Source organism: Pan paniscus, chromosome 21 (assembly GCF_029289425.2).
Source record: "Pan paniscus chromosome 21, NHGRI_mPanPan1-v2.0_pri, whole genome shotgun sequence".
Lineage (NCBI taxonomy): Eukaryota > Metazoa > Chordata > Mammalia > Primates > Hominidae > Pan > Pan paniscus.
Window position 1 is genome coordinate 48504841 of NC_073270.2, and position 12484 is coordinate 48517324.

Sequence of the window (12484 nt, forward strand, 5' to 3'; positions counted from 1 at the left end):
CCCTGACTAATACAGCCTACTTCCAATTACCTTATTGCACATAAGCCTGGATTTAACTAGCCACACAGGCATTTGTCAGATGGCACGATATAAACTGTGTACCTCCCAATATTTTCTGAAATGCAGATGAGACAGACAATATTTAGGGAAGTTTCCTTGAAAAAATAGTTACTGAATCTATTCACTTACCAGATACGTTTCAAGTGCCCCAGGATGGAGACAGATTGGCAGAGAGCAGGGGACTCTGCCATAGCCTCTTGCCCACTTCACCCCTCTCTCCCCCTTCTCCTCCCCAGACCGCTTTCTCACAGCCATCATGATGTGAAACAGGCCTGTGAAACTCCCTTGTGTGCCCTCAGTAAGACTGTGGTGGGGAACATTGTTCATTGCATCATACAGTGTTTTCTTCACAGGGACTCCTGGGAACAATTCCTGTCTGGCTTCTGTGTGAACAACAGGTAGAATTTTCCTGAGCAATTGGTTTTTGTTTATCTCACAGACATTGTGAACTGTGTATCTGACAAGTTTCCTTTATTCCACTAGTGGCTACAAAGCTGCGGACTCTGTGTGTGACCCACCAGTTAGTAACGTGTGCAGAAATGCGGTTTTCGCATTATTACCAGCTCTGTGTATTTTCTCCTTCTATCTGGTGTTGTCCCACTTTTAATTTATGATATCTTGTCATGTTTTACGTCCCATTGAAAGCCACCTGGAAGACGTTTTGTGAAATAAGATTTGGTTTACATTGAAAAGAAGATAAGATGTGGAAGAGCTCCATGTCATGTGTTTCCATCTGTTTTCTTCAAATATTCAATTATGATCTCCTTTAACATCCTCCCACTGACAAACCCAAGGTTCAGGGCATGCAACTAAGAACTGCCGCAATAACAATCATAAAATAATTGGAAAACCCAAACAAAGTTACTGAAAATATTGTGATGGTCCTGCCTCATTCTCATGATCCAGCTGAGGCAATGCCATTGAAATCACACAGCTTCTTGGCAGCCTAATACACTTGAACACTAATTGTAATGAAAAGAGTAAATAACACTACCGAATACTGAGGTGACATGTGGAGGTTTCTTATGCTCTCCTGTGGTCTGTAAGCAACCCTGGGAAGCAGAAAGAACAGGTATTTCACGCTGCTGTGCTGCTATTTGCACTCTGCTTGCTGCTAAGTGGCAAGGAAGAACTGTTGGCCCCTAGATGGGCTCTTTATGCCCAAGGATTTTCTAACCACAGGAAATGGCTTAAATTCAAGAAAAGAAGTGACAACATGAACTTCCAAGAAAGTGTGTGGAGAGACAGCTAGGCAAAGGAACACATGCAAATATGTTCAGTATCATCAGTCCTCTAAGAAATGTAAATTAAAACTATAACGTGCTCCCATTACACACCTATTGAAATGCTAAAATTAAAAAGACTGACCATACTGAGGGCTGGTGAGGATATGGAGCAACTAGAACTTTCACAGACTGCTGGTAGGAACGTAAAATGGTACAACCATTTTTTCAAACAGCTCGTTGTTCTTTAAAGTTAAACATATATCTACCAGATGACCCTGCCATTCCACCTCCAATTCACTTTCATACCCAAGAGAAATGAAAGAATATGTCCCTACGAAGACTCACACATGCAGGCTCCCAGCAACTTCTTTGTAATAGCCAGAAACTGCCAATAACCCAACAGGTATCCATCAACAGGTAGATGGATAAACAAATAGTAGTATATCCATTCTATGAAATATTTCTTAGCAAAAGAAAGAAATATTGTTACACACAACAACATAAGTAATCCTCAGAATAATTCTATAGGAAAGAAGGGTACATACCGCATGCTTCCATTTATATAAAATTCTAGAACATGCAAGCTAATACATACTGTCAGAAAGCAGATTGGTGGTTGCTTGTGACAAACAGGAGTGGGGAAGTCAGAAGGAAGTGATTACACATGGGGACGGAAGTTTGGACGCCATGCAAATATTCAATATCTTGATTGTGGTAATAGTTTCACATGTAAACATACAAAACTTATCAAATTATATACTTTAAACATCACATCTCAATTATACCTCAATAAAGCTAGTTAGAAATAATTTTTTGAGAAGGAGTTTCAATCTGGTTGCCCAGGCTGAAGGGCAGTGGTGCGATCTCAGTTCACTGCAACCTCTGCCTCCTGGGTTCAAGTGATTCTCCTGCCTCAGCCTCCCAAGTAGCTGGGATTACAGGCACTCGCCACCACGCCCAGCTAATTTTTCTATAGAAATAATTATTTTCATGTTAAATCACCAGAGCCACATGTAGTTAGTGGTTCCTGCACTGAACAGCATGGCTCCAACTTCTGGGCTGCCCCAAAAACTTGCTATTTGTGTTAGTATTAATGGAAGTATGCTAATGTTATAACAAGTTACGTTTTAGTTCTATATGTCGCCCTCTGTCCTAACCCCCACTCAAAAAGATCCTTTCTCATCTTTCTTGGAAGTGGGATGAATGAGCAGAAATAACAGGAAGGCAAATTCAAGCTTAAAACACTTCCCTGATGGACTTTACTAACAGACTTATTTAACCAAAGAATAGACAGATTGCTCATTTTAGTGAAAAATTCCCATAAAAAGCGACTCTCTAATTTTACCCAGATGTACCAGTGAATCACTGGATATCCAAGAACCTTCCAGTTAAGATTATATGACAACCACATACCAAGAACCTAAGCTATTCCATTTGCCTTAGCCCTAGTAATCTGCAATTAAAAGACAAAGTTTGTTAGAGGGTAGTTGGAAAAGGTCATAGTTACAAATTCTAGTTCTGGAACTTTTAGGTTTTGGTCTCGGTTTCTGCATGTATAAAATGGTTACACCAATGCCTGACTAGCAGACTTGTAGTTAAGATTTAACAAGATCATAGATGCAGGGCACCATCAGAGGAACAGAAGTACTTTAAAAATCTCCCTTCCCTGTACACACCAAACCATTCATCATAGCACATACTTTCTTCCCTTATCAAGGGATAAGACAGCATCATTAACCCAAGCTGCCCCATTTCGTAAACTCACACCATTTTGCAAATGCTGGTTAGAGCAGAAAATTCCGCAGGGGTTTGGGCCATGAGACACATCCCGCCAGACAAGTCCCAGGCCTAACCGTCTGACCCCAGGAAACTCCTCACTTACCAGCGACTGACCACACCATCCACCCCATCTCACAAGTCCAGACCTCTCCCGCCTGGACCTATAATTACCCCAGTTTGTAAGCAAGGGTGGGCTCCGGTGCTAGCTGGTGTCCCCCTCCGCATGTCTTTGTTCAATACACTTGTGTTGCCATAGAGCTGCTTCCTTCCAGTCCTTCTTTTCCCTTTCTCATCCTAACGAGTCTGAGCAGAGGCTTCTCTCATGCTTACCTGGAGCCAAAGCTTGTCATGCTGAGACCACTTCCCACCAGCAATGCACTGAAATGTGGCATTCTGCCCCACATTCACCTCCACGTTTTGGAGTCGCAGAAAATGAGGTGCTTTTCCTAAGAGAGAAACCAAAGAACACAAGAGAATGAGATTCAACAGCCTGCACCACTTCCCTATTGGTGGATGGCAGCTCAGGATGGGCACTGGGCAGGGTGGAACTGGCACTTAAGAAGTAGCCCGGCTCAGTCAAGATTTCATTGATCACTTATTATAAGTCTGGCACTGTTTGAACTTTACACGCAGAATCTCACTGAAATCTCACAGAAATCCATGAAGTGGGCAGTATCCCCATTTCACAGATCAGAAAATTAAGGCTCTGAGGGTTTATGTCATCATTTGGCACAGACACATATCCAGAGGGGGAGGGAACCAGGACGTGAATTTAGATCTGTGCTCTGTGAAATTGGCACAAACATGCCTAGAATACCCCCAAACTGATCATTGCTTCTGGGGCTGGCATTGCACAAAAGGTGAAACTACGACACTGGAAATTAAAAGAAAAATTGGGGGGCAGGAGGGGTGTATTCACCATAGGTGATGCGTCCCTGTAGCCTGAAGAAGCAAAATAAGAAAGCTGAAGGGAAGCACCTTTGGGCCTGATACCTGCACACTTAGCCTGGGTGACGATGTTGATGAGGAAGATGATGAGGAAGACAAAGAGCGGAAGAGGGAGGAAAAGGGAAGGAAAGCACTAGAAGCTGTCATTCTTAGCGCTTGCCATGTGATAAGTACCACATGCAGTGTCTCTCTGCAGTAACTCACTTAACCCAATGCAGTCAGTAGTTATTTTCTCTATTACACAGTGAATGAACTGAGGCACAGAGAACTCTAGAAACGTGCCCAATGTCACAAGACCCCAGAGTCTTACTCTGTGATGGTGCTTTCTGAGCATGAGGGGGAGCGTTGATTCTAGGGACTGGACATAACGGGGAAAGGGTCTTTCAAATGAAAATCAGAGTGTGTATGAGCAGACAATCTTCGGATTAAGTCTATGTTTTATATTGGGTAACCTGGTTTCATCTCTTTCCTTTTTTGTGGAGAAGGGTCCTCACCTACCTGCACTCCACAAATAATAACAGTAACAGCTCTCCATTGGCTGATAAATTGTATCTAGAAGAATTGGTTTCTTCATTGAGGCACAATGAAGGATCTCTATGCCATCAATCAAATCAGTGATGAACTGGGATCACCCCCAGAATGGAAACAAATGGAGGGTTAGGAGAGGATCAAGGAGGTTTAACAGGAGGCTTTGGCCATCTTTCTAGAGGGAGTCAAATACACAGAGAGACAAATAGTAACAATAATGTCATTTACTGAGAGCTCCTACAATGCCAGGTACTATGATAAATGCTTTGCATGCTCTATCTAATTTAACTTCATGATGTTCCTATAAAGCAGACACTATTATGATTTCCCTGTTAGGTAGAAATCAAGGCTCAGCAAGTTTAATGTGCTGAAAGCTACACAGCACTAGTGAAAGACAGAAACAAAATTCAATCCAGGTCCACTTTAGCCCCAAACTCAGCATGTAACAAGCAGCTATGCTCCCTTGCCTCCTGGGCACTGGGAATGAGGATGGTGTCTCCAGATAGACTCCAGGGTCTGCAGAAGGGGCTCCCAGTCAGGGCTGTGCTGATGGTTCAGGTTTCTTTCCATGCTCCCAAATATTTTATTAAAAGTGACCCCTTTCCTTGCTATTTTTCCTTGATTTGAACTATTTTGTCTACCAAACTGTGTCAGCACCTATAAAGCTCAGCAAAAGCCAAGAATCTTGGAACAATTAGGCAGACTTGTTGGGAGAGCACTGGGCAGCGTGGAATTGGTGCTTGAGAAGTGGCCTGGCTCAGTGAAGAGTTCATTGATTGCTTATGATGAGTCTGACACTCTTTGTACAACTTTACACGTCATATCTCACTGAAACCCCCAAAAAATCCAGGAAGTGGGCAGTATCCCCATTTCCCCAATGTACTTTTACTCAGGTTTTTAAACTAATGACAGCAGCTCAGAGACCCCTCAGGCTACCTTTGAGCCACCATGGCTGGTGTGGTGTCAAGGACCCAAGGCCCAGGGAAAACCACCTCTATGGGCTTTTCAGAGTTGAAAATTCCTGCATCTAGTCAACTTGACAAATGTCATGCTGCTCTGATTGTCTGAAATTGTTTCCTTTTGGCTCTCCTGTATAATTTTATGAAGTTATTTTTGGAACTATCAGTTCAAATCAATTCTTCAAGTGGGAATAGAGTGAACCTTGGAAGCCTGTTCATGCCACAGGCTTAAAGGGGGAGTGAACACATTCACCCCAGGTGGGGAGGGAGTGCCGAGTCTAAGCTCCAATGCTGGGAAACTCTGTGTTTGGTTTTACAAAGAAATGCTCTTCCCTTACCCTTCGAGAAAATGGTTTAACCTCTGGGATATGTACAATTAGCAATGAATCTTTTCTGGATCAATGTCCCCAGCATGCCTCTGACTCCTCTCCACTTCTTCCTTCTCAGCAACAGACCTTTTGCCTTGATTCTTTCATCTTCAATTCCTCTTCTTCCCTTCCTTCTAGGTTCAGTGGTAGAGAGTTTAGATGTTTAATGGCTCCTAGTGTGAATATTCTGGGGAAATACTGGCAATTTACAGCAGAGATAATGAACACATGCACATACAAGAGCCAGTTATGTAAATTAATAAAGTCGTTCAGCTGTAAAACAAAACAAAAATACCACCTCCTTGCCCCATCTTTTACTTTCCCACTTTTGATAGAGACTTGAGAAAAATAAAGATTTCTTTATATAAGAAAAGCAATGTTGCAAGCACAATAACTGGTATCTACCAGTAGCCTCAGCACTGGGGAGACAATAAGGAGTGGTGAGGACTGGAGGGAACTGGAGAGAGACTCTGAAAGGGGACACTGAAAGGGGGCAGCTCCTACTTAAATTCAGCAGAGGAAGGCCAGGCATGCATGCTTTGTATAGGGGTGTCAAACGTCTGATTTCTCCAGGCCAGTAAGAAATCCAGACTTTATATGAAATCTCTCACTCTAAACTCAACATGTTATTAAAACACAGTACAGGCTTAACAAAACATGTGTACATGCAGGCTCTATCAATCTGCGGTCCCTGATATGTAGCTCTTACGAAAGTCATCTGCAACAATTTCCACTAGCCAGTCTCACCCGATCCAGCCCCATACATTCAGGGATGCCCCCACCACTCCATGCGGTACGCGGTGGGCATCACTTGAAGGCCAACCCCGAGTACAGTTCCCAGCACAGGAGCTGATCTAGGCCACCCTCTTCTTGCTCAAGACCCTTGTCTCTGCTCCTTGGGGCTCTGGGTCATCGTTGGCTCATGACAGGCAGTGCTCTCTGGGGATTGTGCTTATGTGGGGGGCCTGTATGGTCCTCTTCCCTGCATTCCTGGCCTCTCTGACCCTCCTTTTTCCATGCCCCCAAACGGCCTGCTCATCAGCCGCAAGCTCTGTCAACTGTCACCTTCCCCCAGCATCTGCTGCTCTGGGAGAGAACTTACATTCCACGAGCTTCAACTCACTCATCTTCAGCCAAACATGGTTGACCTTGGTACCCAGGTCAGCCATCGATCGGCTCGTGGTTCTAAGCATTTCCTACTCACTCGACACTGAGACCCAATTCCCCCCAGATGGGATGCCGCTGAATGGGCTTAACAGAAGACTGGCTGTGCATTTGGGGCAAAAATGCCTTGACGTGAGTGACATTTAGATGCCTAGAGATGTCAGTGCAGCATCTGAAGACATATTATTGTGCCCTTTATCTTGCTCTTTAAACCTGACAGTGCTCAGTAGGAAGCCACACGATTGTGAAGAAAGCCCAGTACGCACATTAGAAACATGTTGCAGATGCTCTGTGGGCTCGGGGACACGGCCCCACAAGATTGTGAGGGAGAAAGAAAAGTCAACTTAGAAGCTAGAAACTGAAATGGAGTGGAAAAATCATACTGACATTTATCTTACACAGTTATAACTGCCTTGGCCCTGCTAACGGCTAACACTGAGAAACAGCAGCAGAGGGTAACTAAGGCTAGAATAGTTCTAGAATAACACAAAAATGTTAAATGGGCTATAAAATATAGATGAGAGGCTTCCGTTTGTAAGAGAAAACAATTTCCTTTGAGTATTATGCCTGTCTTTTGGCTACTGTTTTGGGAGCTTGGAGGCGATTATCTACAGTTCTAATTTCAGTACCAATCAATTGAAGATACAATTGCAAATGAGTCACTCGCTCCCTGGAACTTTTGGAATATTTAGTGGAATCACTTATTGATAAACTCTGACCATATGTTAATAGAAAATACGTTTCAGAGGACAGAAGGGGAGAATTAAAAAGACTTTATGTCCACAGGCTTTTTTGAATTGAATGCATATATTTCAATATAGTTAAATTTTTAACCATCTATGAGTGAAGTCATAAATTCTAAGACTGGAGGCTGGGGAAAAGCACCTTTAGTCTAAAGGAGAGTTCAGAAGCTACTATCCACTTGTATGACAGGTAATCCCTGTAAGCAGTCCCTGGGGCCCACAGGGCCCCTCACAAGGCAGCCTGCTCAGTTCTTCCCAGGCTCTCACCACCTTGCTTAAGCTACAAATCTGTGAGTGCACCATCTCCGATGCCTGACTCCTAATCAAATTTATCAAATGAGACCAGTTGGCTCTGCCTCCTAAATGGATTGCTAATCTCTGCACCTCTATCCACCTCTATGCTCTAAGTTTCTTCATTGTCCTGCTCAACATTTGTCACGGTCTGAACTGTGTCTCCCCCAGATTTATCTTTTGATATATGACCCCAACCCCCAGTATCTCAAATGTTCCTATTTTTAGCAGCAGGGCCTTTAAAGCATGATTAAATTAAAATGAGGCCTTTAGGGAAAGCCCTAATCCAATCCAATCTGACCAGTATTCTCAACAGAGGAGGACATATGAATGCACGGAGAGACACCAAAGGACCGTAAGTACAGAGGAACGACCATGTGAAGCCTCAGCAAGAAGGCAGCCACCTGCAAGCAAAGAAAGAGCCTCAGGAGAAACTATCACCGCCAACACCTTGACCTTGGACTGCCAGCCTCCAGAACTGTGAGAAAATAAAATACATTTAAGTTGCTTAAGCCATCCAGTCTGAGGGGTTTTGTTATAGCAGCTTTAGCAAACTAAAGCACTGTCTGTGCATATAATTATGTAATCCTATTATATAATTATATATGATTTGATTATATAATTATAAATGTATATATGATAAATGTAAATTATATAATTATATGATTATATAATTATTTATATATTATAACACATTTATATAATATATGCTTCTATTCTATATAATGCTTGTACAATTATATAATATATAGATTATAATAATATAATCATATAATTACTTTATTTGCTTTGCTTCAGCCTCCTTCACTTCAATAGAAGTCCATGAAGACAGACAGTCAATCTGTCTTTCTCACTCCCACAAACCCAGAATGGTGCCTGACATGGAGCTCACGCTCAGGAAATACTTGTTGGATGATGAATGGATGTCTCTTAGTCACCCTGGTGCAGGCCACCACCACCTCTTGCATGGCTCCAGAACTTTCTTCCTCCTAGGTCTCCCGACATCTTCTCTATGGTCCTCCAACACAGAGCAGCCCAAGTGACCCTTCTCCAGCAGCACTCCCTGCAGCAGAGCCTCCCTGCCCTTAGACAAACATTTAAACTACTCACGATGCTGCCCAAGGTCCAGGCTTTCCTGCCCAACATTTGCCCTGACCACCTTCTCCTGTGCCCTGTATGCTCAGGACATGCTGGCAGCATCAAGCCAACTCCGTGTGCAGGACCTCTGCAACCACTGTCTCCTCTGTCTGAAGCACCCCTCCCCCAAATCACTAGACTGTGAACTCCCTCCTGTGATTTGAGTCCCAGCCCAGGTCACATTTTCAAAGATATCTCCTCTGACCACTATATCCAAGAAGCCCTCCCGTATCCCAGACACCCACACTTATTATATCCACTATTATTTTCACTATCTGAAATTTCTGGTTACTTAATATTAGTTACTGATTTAGTGCCTTTCTTTCCGTTGGCTCTTCTGCTAATCAAACACCATGAGTACAAGGACCTAACCTTTCTTAGTCACTTAAGTATCACTGTGCCTAGGAAAGTTCTTAACACATAGCTGATGTACAATAATTTACTTGCTGAAAGAAAGAATAAAAACCTGGGCTAGGTATGGACTGAGCACTGGTCCTTAGGAAAGGGACTTTGCTAGGCCCTACTCAACTCCACATGATTCGTGAGCTATGGATATACCTCAGGCATTATATACATTGCCAGTATTTGTCCATATAGTTAAGTGAAATTTTTTCCAATTCCAGCCACTCCTATGGGGTCTTCACATCATGCTTTCTGGGAAGTTTATGCTTAAGCTGCCTCAACACTGAGATTGAACCCAACAGGAGCACATTATGCAGACATAAAGCCAGGATCACGCCTTCCTGAGTTATATCCCATGGTCCATTTGCTGGGTAACTGGCTTTCAGCAATTTCAGGACCGTGCCACCCACACCCCTCTGCAGGAGGAGGATGAGGTTGTCAGGAGAATCCTGACTTCAGGAGCAACCCCAGTGAAACGAGAATTTCAAAAGGATTCATGAGACTTTGGGGGGTGGAAAGTCATTCCAGTGCCCTCCAAAGAGCCCTCTCCCATGGAGATTTATCAAAGAAAAAGGATGCATTTGCTTGTGACAGCAAACCATGGTCAGTGCTTGGAGGTAAGGCAGAGCTTTTACCACTCTGGCCTTGAAGGTAGTTACGGCTAGGGTAAGAGACAGGTGTCAAGGTTGGGCATCAGGACGGAGATGAAAATTCCCATTAGAGCACAAAGTTCTGGGATCCAGGTAGAGAGACTCATGCTATTTTCCCTTGGGAAAAGCCAGCTGTCACCTACTAGAAAGCTAAAGTCCAAGCATCCAGCACAAAGTAAGAAGCAGGAACACAGGTAGATGTGGCAGAGGCAAGCACGCTCTGAGTGGATGGGATGTAGGCAGGGAATGAGGAAGACAGAAGGCATGTTTCAGAGAGACTACCTCGAAACTGGAGGTAGTGCAAGATTGAGCGCATGCAATTAAATGGACCACAGGTAGCATAGACATCTCCCAACACAGTTGCCCAGTCTTAGGCTCATTCTCAAATAAGCAGCTGATGGTGACTCCCACGAGTCCAGGGTGGCGAATATTTCACCCTAGTGAAGGAGATTCATATGCATATCTACTACATAAACGCTGCATAGCTGGGGGGATTTCTGGGATCCTCGTCACATGAAGTCTGGGTCAACAGAAACATTTCCCCAGGCGTGACTGAATGACAGACTCATCTGAGAAATTCTAAAAGCCTCAGGAAGTAACCCAGAGGGTAGGGACTTTCAGCCAGTGCAATGAAGAGCCCAGTAGCATCTCAGCATTCCCAAGATACCAGTTGTTTCTTGGGAAAGAGGGTCTCTCCTGCACAGGATCCAAACACAATTTCTCAAAATAATGTTCGGAACTTGTAATGTGTTCCAAATTCCTCCAGAGAAGGGGCTCTAAGACAATGAGTCAGACAACGGCATTCTAGTGCCAGGCAGAGGGAGGGAAGTTACATTTGAGGGTCTGACAAATTCATTGCAGCAGAAGTGGAAAGAGTTATTTCAATTAAAGCAACATGGATGAGGCTGAAATGAGAATAGTCCCTAAATGCGAGGATTGAGAAGCACATAAGGAGAGGAGGACCCATGATGTCTCTTGAGGCAGCAGCAAACTGCACCATAGCCCAAAGCATGACTCATGCCCATATGGGAGGAGTGGAGAGAGCCCACAGGGGGTTACCTAGAACTGGATGGCTGCCAAGAAACTACTGGGAATCTCCAATCTGCAGAACACTAACAAACTCATGGGGCTGGCATCCCAGGTATCCCTCCCAGGGTCTGCCATAATCTCCATGCAAATCAGTTTGATTTCAGTCCCCCCAACCAAATGTCACTGGGTATGATGTCATCTCAACTACCTGTACCCAGGACTTATGGCCTCTGAGATTTAGCAAACCCAGAAACCACATCTCCCTGCTGAAACACATTCCAATATCTGAGACTAAATATGGCAAAGAAGTGGATGGGTATGGAGGAGTGCCACGCCTTTGAGGACTCTTGACGCTGTACCATAAGTACTAACCACTATGAGAAATCTCTATGCCTACATGGAGCTGATGAGTATATTTAAAATTATTTTAAAAGAATTAATAGCTTCAGGGTACTTTTCCCTGTGAGGGAACAGTGTGCTAATTTGCTCAGTGTTTTGGTGGTGTTTTTTTTTTTTTTAAGACAACTGCACAAGATTCTATCCAAAGCCCTCTAATTCTACCACTTCAGTGGTCTGAATCCCACTAATAAACAATCAGGACTTTAGACTCCCTTAATAATGGGGAGAGATTCAAACGAAGATGTTTTGCCACTCTCTGCAAATTCCTGGAGGTGCTGCCTGTTGAACAGGCCGGCAAAATTATGGATTTATTCAGGACTGATTGCATTGAGTATGTAAGCATTTCTGAAGGATTCAAAGAGAAAGAGAGAGTGAGAGATGTTTGTAAGCTGAATGAATGGAAGGGATTGCAGGCTCTATGCTACCCAGTCTGGCATGGATCAAGGCTGTGTTGGGAGGAAGGGAAAGACTTACTGCATGGATGAGCAAGGACCCGGACCTCGTCCACGGCGATGTAGCCAGGATGACCCTTCAATGAGACGGATTCAAATATCACCTGCAACACACAGGGCGGGAGTCAATTTCACAGAAACAGTTGCAGGCATTCATCACAGGAAGCTGCCCGGCCCCCAGCCCTTTATGTTTCAACTTCCCATCAGAAGCAACCCAAGAAACCTTCTATTAAGACAGCACGCTACCCTGGCAATTGACTGGGATTTTCAACACAAGGTAAAAAGGCCACACTTTGGTGGCTAGCAAAAGAAGAATATTTTTAACAGATTTCAGAAATAACACTTAGAT

General features: G+C 43.7%; 1 protein-coding gene across 14 annotated transcripts in view; it reads right to left on the bottom strand.

Annotated features, from left to right (window-relative positions):
* Positions 1-12484, bottom strand: part of PTPRT (protein tyrosine phosphatase receptor type T) — a 1127644-nt gene that overhangs the window by 703923 nt on the left and 411237 nt on the right. For all 14 annotated transcript variants that reach the window (XM_034947434.2, XM_034947430.2, XM_055104674.1 and 11 more), the window contains exons 4-5: positions 12158-12239; positions 3396-3511 (exon numbers count right to left, since the gene is read on the bottom strand). In XM_034947434.2, coding sequence (XP_034803325.1) covers positions 3396-3511; positions 12158-12239 — 198 coding nt within the window. The remainder of the gene's footprint in view (positions 1-3395; positions 3512-12157; positions 12240-12484) is intronic.